Source organism: Pipistrellus hanaki (assembly GCF_964339955.1).
Source record: "Pipistrellus hanaki genome assembly, chromosome: 1".
Lineage (NCBI taxonomy): Eukaryota > Metazoa > Chordata > Mammalia > Chiroptera > Vespertilionidae > Pipistrellus > Pipistrellus hanaki.
This window is the reverse complement of record NC_140503.1, coordinates 168,094,295-168,110,301: the sequence shown is the minus strand read 5'-3', so window position 1 is coordinate 168,110,301 and position 16,007 is coordinate 168,094,295. Positions and strand designations below refer to the sequence as shown.

At 37.5% G+C, this 16,007-nt stretch overlaps 1 protein-coding gene across 1 annotated transcript; it reads left to right on the top strand.

Annotated features, from left to right (window-relative positions):
- The first annotated feature begins 1,455 nt into the window (after nt 1-1,455).
- Nucleotides 1,456-15,483, top strand: LOC311623483 (interleukin-8-like). The gene is made up of 6 exons (XM_084885575.1): nt 1,456-1,549; nt 9,870-9,943; nt 12,542-12,727; nt 14,318-14,453; nt 14,727-14,810; nt 15,237-15,483. Exons 3-6 carry the CDS (start codon nt 12,664-12,666, stop codon nt 15,256-15,258), a joined length of 306 nt encoding a protein of 101 aa, XP_084741701.1. The 5' UTR covers nt 1,456-1,549; nt 9,870-9,943; nt 12,542-12,663; the 3' UTR covers nt 15,259-15,483.
- Nucleotides 15,484-16,007: the final 524 nt, after the last annotated feature.

Sequence of the window (16,007 nt, the reverse complement as noted above, 5' to 3'; positions counted from 1 at the left end):
CCATTTGGTTTTGATATACACATGTTCAAAAAGTACCTCACTTTTATTGTTCAACACAAAACAGTTGATTATGTGGCAATGCATGATTTAAATGTATTCCTTATTGAATTCATACATAAAATTCACATTTAAATCTGTAATGTTAAATACATTTTACTCCAGAAAGATGAAGTTATCTTTATTGACTTTCCTATAGCATACTGTGAGGGTTTTAACCTTGTGGGATATTGTATATTTATAGTTTACCATCTCTCTTGACAGGGTTCTGGTTTCCTTATATAGGTCAACCTTTCAAGTACTATTTTAAAGCAATTATGAAATGTAAATTAAATGTTCTTTGTAAACATTTTCCTATTTTAAATGAATAATGACTTTATGAAGTATGCTTTGTGAAGTTTGAAGTTATAAATACATTTTTTTTCACTATATACAAGAAAAAGTGAAATGACTTAAATGTGTGTTTTTATGTGTGCTATTTCATCATGTTTTCATGATTTGGGGAATTGCTTTTTTTGATATCTGAAGTGTAACTTTAAGACTTTAAGGTTATACTTTAACTTTAGGCCCTCTGTCTGTGTGTCCCATTTGAAGTAAAATATATTCTCATTAATTGTGGATGGGAAATGAAGTTGTAATTGATACCAATAAAGGCTGTAAATTTGTAGAAAAAAAAAGAATGGCTAAGATGGTAAATTTTATATTGTATTTTTACCACAAAGGCTAACTGTTGCACAATGTACTGTGTATGATGAGCAATGTGCTATCATACATCCTATTGGTATATTCCAAAGGTATTTTGATGTGATCATTTTAATAATTCCTGGCATTAGGGAAATACCTGCTTTTTGGAGAGAAAAATAGGTGTCCTAGAACCCTCCCTCATTTCTTTATTTCTCATCTACTTTCTCATCCTTCCTTTTCCTTTATATCACTCCTCATTTTAAACATTATTAGAAGGACAGACTGCCCCCTCTCCCTCAACACACACACACACACACACACACACACACACACACACTCACACACACACTCCCCGCACACACAGGAAATGAGCAAGTGAACTGACACAGTCCCTAAAGAATGAAAAAAGCTGAGGAATCCTAGTGAAGCTAAAACCCTAAAAACGCTGGCTGCACTCCCTGAAACTCTCCCAGCCCCACCTTTTAGACAAGTTTGCAGACAGGAGTGTGGTGATGCTCCCCTCTGACCACAGGTGGGGTTTGGTATTTGAGCACTTGGATATCACAAGGCTTTCTTTTATTAGCCTTTCCCCCTTAGAAACCTTTCTATCCTACCACCTAGATATGATTAAGGGTGACCCATAGAGCTCACTACACATTCCCTTCCCAAGCTGCAAGACTCTGCGAGCACCCAGGATGGAATCTGTGCAGAACTTAGGACTCACATCTGGAACACTTACTTATCACAGGAAAGATAAAATATCTTATTTCCTCAAAATTTCTTTTTCTTTCACCATGGTATATTTATGAAGGGAGGTAGCACTTTCCTGTGCTATAGGGTTCATCCACCAAGCCCTGCAAAGATCCCGGTAAGCCTGAGACTCTCTCTTTTTATCTCTCTTTCTTTTAAGAATATCCATATATTGAAGAAAGAGGGTGAGAAGAAGCAAAAAGAGAAGAAGGAGGAAGGAGAAAAAAATATCAAAATAGGAGTATAAGACTTAAAAATAAATCAACTGCCTATATTTAAGAAATTATACTTATTAGATTGTACAAATACATTGCAATGTATTGCAATAGATTCATGTTATGAAAAATAGTTCTCACTAAATGTAGGCCAAACCATTATGCTGTATAATTGATACTTATACAGTGATGTATGACAATTATATATCAATAACACTGGAGAAAAGATTTTATGTACTGGAATATATAGGAAGACACTTTATAGTGCATTCAGGCTCTGTGTCCAATCTAGGATAAAAATTCCAGGCTGAATATTTAATATCTCCACTTTCAATTCTACCAATATCTCTCTGACTGAGAATGTGACCTTATTTCACTTACATGTATATGAAATTACCATGCTACTTTAAGCATATACAATTATATTTTTTTTAAATTACCGTATTTTCCACGTATAAGACCACCCCCCAATTTTACAGTTAAAACATAGGTTTAGGCCTATATTCGCTGTATAAGACTACCCCCCACTTCCGAGGCAACACCAGTTCTTTTTTTAATAGACCACCTCTCTGACTCTGGCCCATCTGAGCAGGCTTTTTACTAGAACACAGTGTAGCTTTGGGTAAAGAACATGTACACTGTGTTCTAGTAAAAAGAACTGGTGTTGCCTCAGAAGTGGGGGGTAGTCTTATAAAGCGAATATAGGCCTAAACCTATGTTTTAACTGTAAAATTGGGGGGTCGTCTTATACGCCGGAAAATACGGTAGTATAGTGACTGGAATACAATAAATATTAACCTATTATATACCCCTCACTCTCCACTCTCCCTTCTTGCCTTTGTCCTCTTTGCACCAACAGCAGTAGCCACCACTTCAGGCAACTGTGCGGTCTGATTCAGAAGCTCCATTCAGAACTTGGAAGTGTTTAATTAAGCCACAATTGTCCCATCTCTAAGTAATATTTAATGTAAGTTTAGACCCTTGGTCAAGTGTCAAAGTTGATGGAAGTCATAGTTTGAATTGGGAACTGGGTTGTGTATCTGAGAACACACAGAACAGAACAGAACTCTGTTTTTCCAATTGCTTGCACTAAAGTCTTCATCATCAATGAATTATCTTTTTCTCACATCTCATACCCAGCCCCTCAGGATTTTGTGAATTTTTTTTTTAAATATCCAGAAGCTGTCCATTAGTTACCTTCGGTTTCTGCAGTAATCGCCATGGCCTGCTATAAACAATGACCATGTTTCTCCTGGATTCCCACAATAATAATTAACCAATCATTGTGATTTGCCTCTATCTCCACGCCCCAATTCTTGTGTCCCCTAACAGCCAGAGTGTCAGATCATGTCTCTGATTTGAATCAGATCCTGCAATGACACCCTACTCAGTGCAAGCTGAAATCCTTCTGTCTTGCAAAGCCTATCTGCTCTGGCCCATTATTCTCTGTTCTCCTTTCCTATTCATTCTCCCCACCCCACTCCCACCCAGGTACGTGGCCTCCTACTGTTCCTCAAATACACAACCCAGTTCCCAATTCAAACTATTACTTCATTCTGTCCCTTTGCTTGAAATATTCGCCAGTCAGTTAATTCCTATATCCCTTAATTCTATGTTCAATTATGACCTTTTAAGGATGTTTCCCTGGATTCCCTAATTCTGTAATCTGCTTATCTCATCACCCTCTGGACACCTGATTCTCTTGCCTTGCTTTACTTCTTAAAAATATAACATTTATTAACCTATAACATTCTTTTGTAGAGGCATTTCTATTCATATTACTTATTAACATTTTCTAAGCAACTAGAAAAGTCTTGCAATATAGAATGAGTTCTGTAAATATCTGTTGAATGAATGGATAACGTATTTTCAAGAGGTATGCATTGAATTTGATGTTTTTCTTTCAAGTAAACCACAGGAGGCTTTCTTTCTTTGAAAAATATGTTTTCAACTCAGACCACATGACCTGTTTCACAATAAAGGGTCAACAGTTGAAACTTATCTACAAGTCACGAGGGAATCAAGTAAGAGGAAAATGTCAAGAGAGCAAAGAGTTCAGGAAGGATCTCCACTTGTTTTTGAGGTTGGGGCATAGGAGTCTGATGGTAGTAGCTCTCACTATCCCCATGACCTTCAGTTCCAGACTCTTTCTGCATTAAGCTCTTTTTTTAAATTACTTTATTGATTAAGCTATCACATATTTGTCCTTATCCCCCCATTCCCATCCCAAACCTTTTCCCACACATGCCCCCAGCCCCCTGTTGATCATGACTTCTGGTTAGGCTTCTATGCATGCACACAAGTTCTTTATCCCCTTTATCCCGCCCCCCCCTACCTATTTCCCACACATGCCCCCAGCCCCCTGTTGATCATGACTTCTGGTTAGGCTTCTATGCATGCACACAAGTTCTTTATTCCCTTTATCCCCCCCCTACCTATTGATTAAGCTATCACATATTTGTCCTCATTCCCCCATTCCCATCCCAAACCTTTTCCCACACATGCCCCCAGCCCCCTGTTGATCATGACTTCTGGTTAGGCTTCTATGCATGCACACAAGTTCTTTATCTCTCCTTTATCCCCCCCCCCCCCCAACCTTCCCTCTGAGGTCAGACAGTCTGATTGATGATGTTCTTGTTCATCAGTCTATGTTGCTCATCATTTGTCCTAGATCACTGAGCTCATGTGTTAATAGAAATACTGAAAATGAGACAAGCAAAAATGGTTATGCTGAGAGGCAAATGAATTGGTCTATAGTGAGTTTCTTTCTGGATCAACAGTTCTCTTGAGTCCCAATTTCTATGTCAAACAGTTCCTTATGTGTACATGTCAGCAATAACATTTCAGTTCTGGATGGTGGACAAATGGTGGTAATGCAGGTCTGACCCTCTCTGGTTTGGTCCTGGGTAACCTGCATGGACACACAGCTGCTGACTAGCTAGTATGGCAATGCTTCGTCAGTGTCTTCCATCTCTTGACTGTTTATCTTCTGTCTTCATGGCTGGAACACTCCTGTCAATTCCTCTCTGTTGCAGGAATCCACATGGTCTCAGAGATTTTTTTCTGGAAATATACAAACATATTTTCAACCAAAAGTTTAATTTAAAGTTAAGGACCTTCTCTTAGTTGATGAGAATCTTGCAAGTGAGATATTTTGTTTGCTTGGTCAAGTGCAAGTTCTGTTGAAGTTTAGCTGTACATCTCAAGTGTCCTTTCCTGCCACAAATGGTCAAATTTCCCTTAGGAAGTTCTTTATTTCATATATGCTATAATTCTTACAACAATACACCAGACAGAAGGGATTGTAGAAACAAATTCCCTCATTTTACCAATGAAAACACTGAGGCCTTGACAGGAGGAAGGGTTAGTTCTTCTAAAGGATTATATGTTGTCCTCTCCCCACTATCACAAAATCCACTTCTCCAGCCTCCTACCCTTTCTCAGGCAGGAGAAGGAGGGAGGGAGAACACACGGAAATGTGCTAAACACCAAGTCTGTGAGAATTACAAACACATGAGAAAGACTTTGAGGAGACCCAGAGTCTCTGGACTCTGTTCAGGTTCAAATCTTAACTCTGTCTCCTACTCCCTTGGGTGAACCTTTGAAATTTACTTAATCTGAGTCTGTTTTCTCATCTGTTAAATGGAAATAAATAATACAAAAATATGGGGTTATTGTGAATATTACAAAAAATAAAATATATGATGTACTTAGTAATAAAATCCTGTTAGTTTCTCAATTATTCTTAGTTTCTCAATTATTCTTGAGAAAGGCCTCTCTGCATTATTGCTAAAGTCTAAGTAAGTCAAGCTCAGAAAAAAGAAAAGTGCCATTTTCATTCTCCCCATTAACCTTTGCTCTCTAATTCCTGTTATAGTTCTCTTTGGGTCTCTTTAGTGTATGCTTTCAAGGTCTTGCTTTTCTGGCTGGGCATGTTATTTCTTATCCACTTCTCCACTCTTTGCCCATTTTGCTTGTATTTTCTCACTGTGTAGAAGATGGTGCCAGTGGTGTTTTCCATCCCCTTCAGTAGGAGAAAAGAAGGTTCACACAAAGCTCACCTAACAAGTTTGGAGCAGACAATTTTCCTTTGATTCAAAACTCCACTAGATTCAGCAAGTGGTGATTTCCTCCTTCCTGGTTTAGGGACCACAATAAGAGATTTAATTTTGACGAGTAACCTGATGCAGTCCAGAAAGAAAGCACTTGCAATGTGGAAAGTAATAAATTATGTTAGTTGGGAATATAAACTACCTAGACACATAAGAGACTCAATCTGAAAATCAGGTATTAAGGGCCCCAGATTAAGTACAAATGGGTTCAGAAGCTTCATAGCTTCATTTTGCCTATAGTTCTGTAATTCTGAGAGACTGCCCCCATCTCTAAACCCATACACAATCTGAATTATTCTCTAATTTTGTTTTCTTTTTATACTTGATCTTAGCCCAAAGGTGGGAAAGAGATATCTAAAATTGGTTTCTTTTTATGTGAAGAGATCACAGGGTTTTTTCTCTCTCCAATTATATATCTATTTGGTGACTTGAACGAAATTATGAATGGACTAAAATTACACCCTATACCTCAGCTACCAGATTAGCTAAACAGATTGCTTCAGTTGAAAGTAGTGCTCAGTTTTCTTTTGGTCGGTTTTGGGTGTTACTCTTGTATGTGACAAGAAAAATAAAGGTCAATGATATCTTGAATTAATGGAAAATGAAGTCTCTTCTTCCTATTCATCCTTTCCTTATCCACCTCTACCTTCTCTTTTGAGGATTTCAGGTATTTTTCCCCCGTGTAATCTCTGACATTTCATTATATTTTCAAATGATTAAGTAGTTAACATAAAATATAAAAGTTAAGAACCATTGAGTTGATACTTCAAAGGGAAGCTGATCTGTTTTAACCTCACACCTAGGTTAATTAGAGTAAATATGTGGATATCCATTCATGTTCACTCATTGGCTTCTGAAAATACCACCTTCTGGATGCTCCACAGTCCGTGAAACATAGGCGATGGGAAGAAGAAAGGAGCAGAGCCCTTCTCTATCAGCAAATGCCAGTCACTGGTAGTCCTGCATGCAGTTCTCCATACCTTACCTACCACCTATGCCAGCCCCAGGGCAGTGTAGAAGAGAGTGTACCATTAATCCATCCAGGGAGGAAATTATTGCCTGGTTGAACTGGTTACTATTTTATCCATGCACCACTAAATGAGAGCATGAAGTAAAACTGTAGTTCCCATACTAAACTCTTCTGGGTTCTCGCCGAAACCGGTTTGGCTCAATGAATAGAGTGTTGGCCTGTGGACTCAGGGGACCTGGGTTCGATTCCAGTCAAGGGCATGTACCTGGCTTGCAGGTGTGCAGGAGGTGGATGATTGATGTTACTCTCTCATCGATGTTTCTAACTTTCTATCCCTCTCTCTTCCTCTCTGTGTAAAATCAATAAGATATATTTAAAACAAAAACAAAAACAAATCAAAACAAAACAAAACAAAAAACTTCTGGGTTCTTGTAAATAAAGCAATTATCCTTGTGGGAGAACAAAAAACAGACAAGGATAAGCATTTTCCCTTCCTTTTGTTGATATTGTTCTTGTTGAGAAAGTGGGGGATTTGTACTTTCATGCAAGAAGTGTTTATAGAGTGCTTGTTTGGTGCAGGCTCTGGGCCAGAACCTGGCATATAGTATAAATAGGGAAGACATGGTGTCTGACCTCATGGGATTTCCAGTCAAGTGGGTGAAACATATATCAACATACAAGCACCCACATGGGTTGAGTGCTCTTCTTAACTGGAATCCACCATTGTGGAATTTGTATTATGGTCAAAATGTGTCTTAAATACATCCACAATCCCTAAGGCCAATTTGGAGAAGTTAAAATGAAAGGTCATAATTTGAAACAAAATCTTTAAAACAATCAAAGTTTTAAAAAGGAGAGTTATGAGAGACATAATATAGGTATTACAACATAAGATGTCCTTTAAATTAAGCTACTTTATATATATTGCTAAGTTTAATCTCAGATCAGCTTTTTATATTATTTCATGTCTATAAAAACAAAATATCATAATAATAAACTAACCTAAAAAAAGAAAAAATATGCTTATAAAATTATACCTCTTGAATCAGCATTTTTAAAACATTTTATTTTTTTTCTCCAGTCACTTGACTCAATTATTTGCATGGATCTTGTTTACTTCAAGATAGAATCAAAGCCACGTGTAAGTCCAGTCATTTCTAATGTAGCAACTTCCCCCTTTGCCAAGTGATTTCATTTCCTTCACACCAAAGAAATCTTAGTGACAAGTAATATGTAATTGTTGTCATTACAACGATATCTTTTGTTGTAAACATTGGAGTATAGAACCTTTAAATGGTTTTAGTATAAACCTAAAAAAGAAAATAGGAGTATAAAATTTTGTTTTATAAGTTAACAAAGAAGAAATAATTATAAATGAATATTTGCCTTTGATTTTTTTTTTAAGACAGGCTGATTTTAAATATTCCAAGGCTATAATAAACACCTGTTTACACAACCAGCCTCTTTCTCCAATTCCTTCCTTCAAACTCATCTCAAAATCTCCATTGATTTGGGAGATAAAATTGGAAATGATACTCATTTCTCCATGTTATCTGCACAGTACTTTTTATTAACCACACAAATGTGAATCAAATTATTATTCACAAAACCAGAAAGCTCTACAACTGAAAGAAATAAAAGCAGCTAGATGCAAACTTTAGAGGATATGTTGTGCTAATAGACATTGTCTTTTGGATTGCTCAGCTTTTAAAAAGAAATGTGGTTCTCCCACTCCAGGCAAAGTTCAATGTGACTTTAATGACAGATGACATTTACTGAGTACCTTCTATGTGCCAGGTCCCACTCTTGGCATTTTCCATACAGGCTCTCATTTAACTCTCACTGTGATCCTATGGAACTGGTATTATTCCCATTTTACAGATAAGAAAACTAAGACTCAATGAGATTTTTAAAATTCTCTGAGAATTTGTCTAATAAGTATTGAAGCCAAGCTTGACGGCAGGTTTGTCTTTCCTCAACACCTATACTTGACATCGGTCTAAACTAATGCATTTAGCTGTTTGATTCTCCAACTTGTGAAGACTTTGGAAAATTATTTTTCTTTAAACACTATGACATTTATAGCAGCATGGTTCAAGTTTGCTTGGTATTTTTACAAGTGATTAACTCAAGAAATTTGAATTTAAAAATAGAACTGAAATGTGCTAGAGCAGATTAAGTTTTTATAGACACATGTTCTGCAAAAAGTAAGAACATGTTTTAAATATTTCAGCTAACTCTGAGTTCTGTTGACTAAAGTTTTAGGGGAAAGTATTTTATATTTATGATATTAGCAGTAACAACATTATAGGCAGACTCATTGATATATATAGCATTTGTCTATGGTTCTCTTATGGTTCACAGGGATGTCTTAGATGAGACTAATTTCCTCAAAAGGAGAAAACTATTCCAGGTTTAAGTTGAGATTTAACTACTGGGATTAACAAATGTGGTTCAGATTTAAGCAGCAGCATTATAATATGAAGGTGGAATCAGCTCATTCAAGGTCACTTGATAATCATCATGGGGCAAGATTTAGACCTAAGTTCATCTCAATTAAAAGCCCATGTTTTTTTCTCACCACATTCTGCTTTGTTATATGAATACAATTTTGTTCAGATTTAATAAAACACCTTAATTATAAAACACATATATGAAGAGAGGTGGGTTCCCAAGGTGGTTTAAAATACCAAAAACATTCAGTTTTCTTGTGGGGATTTGATGGAAAAAGAGGAGTTATTTATAGATGTGTCTTTTCATTCTTTCTCACTAATAAATGCCAATCTTTGTCTTGACTTTTTCTTGAGCTCTTTCCTTTCTTGGCTGATAGATTTGATCCCATGACTATGGTGAAAATATCTGAATGTTCGTCTGGTAAGTGCTTCTCATGTTTCAGGAACTGGTAAGAACTTAAACAGCTTGCTGTTTGATAGTCCCATAAAGCTTACATTCATCCTTAGTTGGTCATGAAATATCATTTGCATGTATGTGCAGCTTTGTTAAAGTTTTCACTCCATTCTACTCTATATAAATGCAGCATTTTCAAATAGGATAATTAGCCCCTTTTGCTCTTTAACCATATTATACTACTTACTTCAAAGGATTACCTTTACAGAGTGGTCACTTTATTTTTGTTCACAGTTATCTGTAATGAAGAGAGTCCATGGACAGAATGCATCAAGGCTACATTGTGAGACATAATCAACAGCAAAGAGGTTGGTTTGCCTTATTAATTAATGCTCCATTGTTTTGAAAAAGCAAACTAGGTTGGTATCATACTACAAGTGATACCTGGAGGGGAGAAAAGGAGATGAGGAGGTGGAATGCGGATGGCAAGGAGGTGGCTAAGTTAGTAGGACTCAGGAAAAACACAAAGGCAACCCTGAGAGGCTGAGAAGTTTGCAAATCCTCAGAACACTGAGCATCTGAGTGGTGCCACTAGATTGTGTCCTGATGGTGAGGGACTGAACCAGTCATCTAAGGTTTGCCCATAGGAGAATATGAACAAATCAATATTACTGAAGAAAAGAAGCATCAATTTCCTTTAAGATCCAGGTGTTCCTTACATAGCTGGCTTCACTTTTTTCCTCTCCTCATTCCATACACTGCTTTTCATACAATGCTCAACAATGTCAAGAACCCAAATGGACTATGTTCTCTTAAATCTCATTACCTTTTACTTGTTTTTTTCTCCATAAGCAAGGCAGCCACTCCTTCTCCCCACACCATTGGTTTTACTTCAACTCATTACCAATTTTAGGTCATAGCTTTGAGGTTGTTTCTTTATAAAATTATTAAAACTGTAGTTGCTTGTGTCACTAATTGTCCATATCTGGCACCAGACTGCACAATCTTTGAAATCAGAGATTAGATTTTATTTACACAGTAATCACATCTCCTTCTATAACACTTGGCATTAACATACAATTGAAATATATATATTAAATAAAAGAACAATGAAGTACCTAAAATAGTGGAGTTAAAAGCAAGAGGAACCCTAGCAGGTCTGACTCAGTGGATAGAGTGTCAGTCTGCAGACTGAAGCATCCAGGGTTCGATTCCAGTCAAGGGCACATGCCTGGGCTCAATCCTTGGGGAGTGTGCTGAAGGTAGCCCATCAATAATTCTCACTCATTATTGATTTTTCTAGCTCTCTTACTCTCCCTTCAAATATGAAATATAGATATAGATAGATATAGATATAGATATAGATATAGATATAGATATAGATATAGATATAGATATAGATATAATTTCAGATCCCTAATGTTGCTTACTTCTTTTGATAGACTAAACCCCTTAAGAACAGGTACACTTTACTGAGAAGTTACTTGATAAATATTAGTGAGAAAGAATGAAAAGACACTAATTTCATTCCATTAAGTATACATTAGAATACCAAATCTTTTGAAAAGTTGTACTATTTCCTTGAGAGAAGAAACTTTCCAAAACTCTTAGGAAAGAGCTGCTCATAAAATGCCCACAATAAAAGTGGTCAACACTCTCATCACAGCAAATATACATTACATAAAAAAATTGTGCATCCTACCTAATAAGAGAATAATATGCAAATTAACCATTATTCCTCTCCAAAACCACACCCACCAGCCAATCAGAGCCAGTATACAAATTAACCCAACCAAGATGGCTATAGCCACAGAGGCTTGGGTTTCTCTGGCAACAAAAAAGCCAAGCTTTCCACCTGCGCTAGCAGGCCTAAGCCTCCAATCCAGGCTACAAAGTTTCAATTATAGAAGGTAAACAAATTCAAACAGAAACCTCTGCCACCACGAAGCAATTAGGTTATAAAATCAGAGCCTGGCCTGCTCCAGGCTACAAAATTTCAATTGTAGAAAGTAAATATATTCCAGATATCAGGGCCTCCACTTGGGTTGCCAGGGGGCATGGCCGGCCTGCAATCTACCACAGGCTCTTTGCTCAGGGCACCCCATGCCCCAAGGGAACCCCCATCCCACCTGTGTACTGGGCCTCTATACTATCTAATAAAACAGTAATATGCAGATTGACCATCACTCCAACATACAATATTGCTGACCCCATGTGGTCAAAGATCCTGCCCCAATGTGGACATAAGATGGCCACCACGAGATGGCCAGCAGGGAAGTGCAGTTGTGGGTGATTAGGCAAATAGGGGAGGGCAGTTGGGAGGCACCAGGCCTGCAAGGGAGGGCAATTGAAGGCAATCAACCTTGCAGGGGAGGGCAGTTAGGGGCAACCAGTCTGGCAGAGGAGGGAAGTTGGGGGCAAATGGGCTGGCAGGGGAGCAGTTAGACATCAACCAGGCTGGCATGGAGTGGTTAGGGGGTGATCAGGCTGGCAGGCAAAAGCAGTTAGCAGCAATAAGGAAGGCAGGCAGGTGAGCAGGTGGGATCAGGCCTAAATGGGCAGTCAGACAACTCTTGAGGGGTCCCAGATTGCAGAGGGTGCAGGCTGGGCTGAGAGACAATCACTCCTCCCCAACTGCCATGCATGAATTTTGTGCACCGGGCCTCTAGTAAAAGAATAATCATAAATCACCTTATTCTAACAGCTGGAAGATGGTACTATGATAAAGTTATTTATGAGTATAAAGGAATATAACTGACAATTGTATCAAACTGAGAAGCTTCACTGTTTAAAAATATTTTAAAGCAAACATGTTTTTGAATAAAATTATATTATTTTAAAGAAGCAATCAAAGTTCAATTGTGCTGAAAATTAGATAAACCAATGGTGACTCAGGTTTGAGTGACCGGAAAGCTCCAGGTGGTGGTATTTCCTCTGACCTAATACAAGAATGAGCTGTTGCACAGGTCTCGCTGTTGAGATGGTATAAAAAGCCAGAGGTGCTCTGCATCCAGCACAAGTCCCTGAGGACAACAGACCTCAGCAGCATCCAGGAGAAGAGCCCATAAGAAACCAACTTGCTCTAACCATGACTTCCAAGCTGGCTGTTGCTCTTCTGGCAACCATCCTGCTCTCTGCATCTCTGCACGCAGGTAAGCACATCTTTCCCATGCAGTTTTCCTGGGTTTAAATGTGATCCTTAGATGGTAAGATTATCCTTCCTGCTTTGATTAAAAACAAAGAAATATTTTTTTATTCAGAAATAGAAAATAATCTTTGCAGTCATTAAATGGCAATTAATGAAAATGGGGTTTTAATTATTTTAGGCTGTATCTATACAATAAGAAAAATGTAATGCTTGATTAATACAGACATTCTGTTCTTATCATTTATACTCTGCAGTATGTATATCTATGCTAATCAAAGGGTAATGTTGTCTTCCAGACAATCTTCTTGATATCCTTCCTGACAAAGCCACAGAGACTGAGGACCCAGGCTCAGGTAGGCACAGGTGGCTGGAAGGACCCAGTTGCAGCCTTGAAGGGCCCAGGCTCACCAGGCAGTGGCAGCAGAGGCAGGGTAATGGGGGCGGTGCCTTACCCTGATTTGCCAGGTCACCTCCAACAAGGGGAGGTAAGACTGGTTTAGCCCATGGACAAAGCAGAGGCAGTTAGGAGCCATCAGGTAGGTAGTCAGGCAAGTGGTTAGAAGCCAGCAGTCCTCAGGAATTGGGCCTAAGCCAGCAGTCAGACATAACCCCAGGGGTCCCAGATGGGAGAGGGTGCAGGCTGTGTTGTGGGACCTCCCCCTGAGCATGAATTTTTTTGCACCAGGCCTCTAGTATTTAATATAAATGTATAAGTTAGAGTATATCTTATTGGGAGCCACAATTACCTATAATGTAAATTAATATTGAGCAAGATATCTCAGATAATTTTACACTGGGTACCATTTTACTGAAAAACTTCAGATAGCTATAAATTCCCTTTTGATTTTCTTGAGATTCATTTTATGAAATAAATACAGTTTAGGATGTTTATGATATTTATTTACTTTATTTTTCTTTGCTCTCAAGCATTGAAGATTGTGTTAAGGTATAAGACACTTCTGTGCAACTCATTTATATATCTCTATTAATTCTTTCTGAGGGCAATTTCCCTTTTCATGAATCTTAATTTGATACTAAAAATGGCACTGTGGCCAAAACCGGTTTGGCTCAGTGGATAGAGCATTGGCCTGTGGACTGAAAGGTTCTGGGTTTATTCCAGTCAATGGCTTGCACATTGGTTGCGGGCACATCCCCAGTAGGAGGTGTGCAGGAGGCAGCTGGTCGATGGTTCTCTCTCATCGATGTTTCTAACTCTCTATAACTCTCACTTTCTCTCTGTAAAAAATCAATAAAATATATTTAAAAAATAGCACTGTGGTATTGCAGAGCATTATGAAAATCTAGTAGATAAAAAAGTATGTTAAAGATGTCAACATTGCACAAAGACAACTCCAGTCTTTATGTAAAGGTTATTCAATGTCATCAGGAGTGACTGTTTTTGAAAACTGAGAAAAACTGATGTCAGAGGCAAGGAGAATATCCAGCCTTCAATTTCTAGAATGAGTTTGCTAAAGATGCGATGTTGTAAAACACAGTCTTCCAATTATCACATTGGGATTAAAGAGGGAGTATCTAGCAGAGCCCTCCCTATTGTTGAAATCAATCTATAATTGTTTTTATTATTTCCCCACAGCTACAATTCTGCCGAGAGTAGAATCAGAACTCCGATGCCTGTGCCTTGGTATGCACTCTGTACCTTTCCACCCCAATTATATCAGGGAACTGAGAGTGATTGAGAGTGGACCACAATGTGATCATACAGAAATCATGTAAGTACTTTGAAAAGTGATTAAATATCTTCCTTTAGCTAACCTAGAACTGAGGAAGGTGGAAGCATCCAACAAAGTTCTAGGTACTAGGAATACAGTAGTGGCTTAAACAGAAGGACATATTCTGGGTATGAATGGTATTTAAGTATGGTCACTCCCATGATTCATAACTCGAAATTGCTTTTGACTTAGACTCCATGCCCATACTTAATGGACAATGAGTTGAGTGGCAAAGGGGTGTCTGAAACTACTAAATGTTGATTTTAATTTCAGTGTGAAGTTGTACAATGAAACATCGCTTTGCCTGAACCCTGAGGAACAGTGGGTGCAGGACACTGTACAGGTATTTTTAGAGAGGTGAGTTGTTGTTTTTTTAATTTAGTTTTTTTGTTTATCCTGAAATATATAGTCCAAAAGCCAGCCTATAAATTTCCTGCTGCTGCCAAGAATATTTCTTAGGTAACTGCCTCTTCAATTCAAAATAAATAGCAGCAATAGTGAGTTCATTGTAACTCGTGACTGGAAATACCACACATCTCAATTTGTCCAGGGAAGTCTAGGTCTGTGTCTGGTCCCTGTGCCATGATTATGATTCTGTTTCATTCTCAGAAGTGTCCTGCTTTGGAAGATGACTTATCTGGTCTCTCTATTTATAGTTGAAAGTATAGAACATTTCTAACATGACTATTTAAGACTATATTAGTTTTTGTGTTAAATATAAGGATGACACTTGACTCCTGTTAAAACATTGTTAATCTTTACATTTTATTTATTTATTTTCAGAGCTGAGAAGAAAGAGACATAAATAAGAAAAGCACTCTCCATGGTTTCTAATAATTCCTCAGTAAAGATGGGAATGAAACTTCTAATAAATCTAATGCTTCACATACTGTTTGGGTCTGGTGTAGAGATTTCAGATAAAATACAGGATGCCTGGATAGATTCGAATATTAGGTAAAACAATGAAGAGTTTCTTTCAATGTCCCATGCTATATCTAGGACATACTTATAAAAAAACAAACAAATAAAACAAACAACAACAAAAAAAACCTCACTACTTACAATAAATTCAAACTTAGTTGGAAATCCTGTATTTTTTGGAGAAGGGGGTTAAACATTGGAACCTTAGTCTGCTAGCCAAGATCCCTTTTAACTGTGCCTTGGTTTCTTCTTTATTACTAACAGAGAAAAAGTATTGGTCACCATTTCACCTCATTGTGATGAGAAAACATTTGGAAACAATTTTGAGTCTTTCATGCTCACATAAATTATTTTCAAGGGAAACTTATTCACATATTTATTATTTATATATCCATTTAAACATCAAATAGAAAATATTTGTGCATGAATTTGGAAAATGCAAAAGGAGTATTGCTAATAGGAGAGTATAATGATGGTTGTAAATTTATTAATTTAAATAATATACTAGAGAACTGTCTTGATCAAAGTTGATTTATTTTGATTGAGGTTGCTAGATTTAGCAACATTAAAGTCAAACAAAATATCTAATTAAAATGGAAATCCTATTTTTGATGTTTCTCATATTGTCCTCTC

What these genes read in the sequence shown, in the direction of transcription:
- LOC311623483 (XM_084885575.1), top strand. Translation starts at nt 12,664, where the DNA reads ATGACTTCCAAGCTGGCTGTTGCTCTTCTGGCAACCATCCTGCTCTCT. An exon ending in CTCTGCATCTCTGCACGCAG is followed by an intron (nt 12,728 to 14,317) that starts GTAAGCACATCT and finishes ATTTCCCCACAG; the next exon opens with CTACAATTCTGCCGAGAGTA. An exon ending in GTACAGGTATTTTTAGAGAG is followed by an intron (nt 14,811 to 15,236) that starts GTGAGTTGTTGT and finishes ATTTATTTTCAG; the next exon opens with AGCTGAGAAGAAAGAGACAT.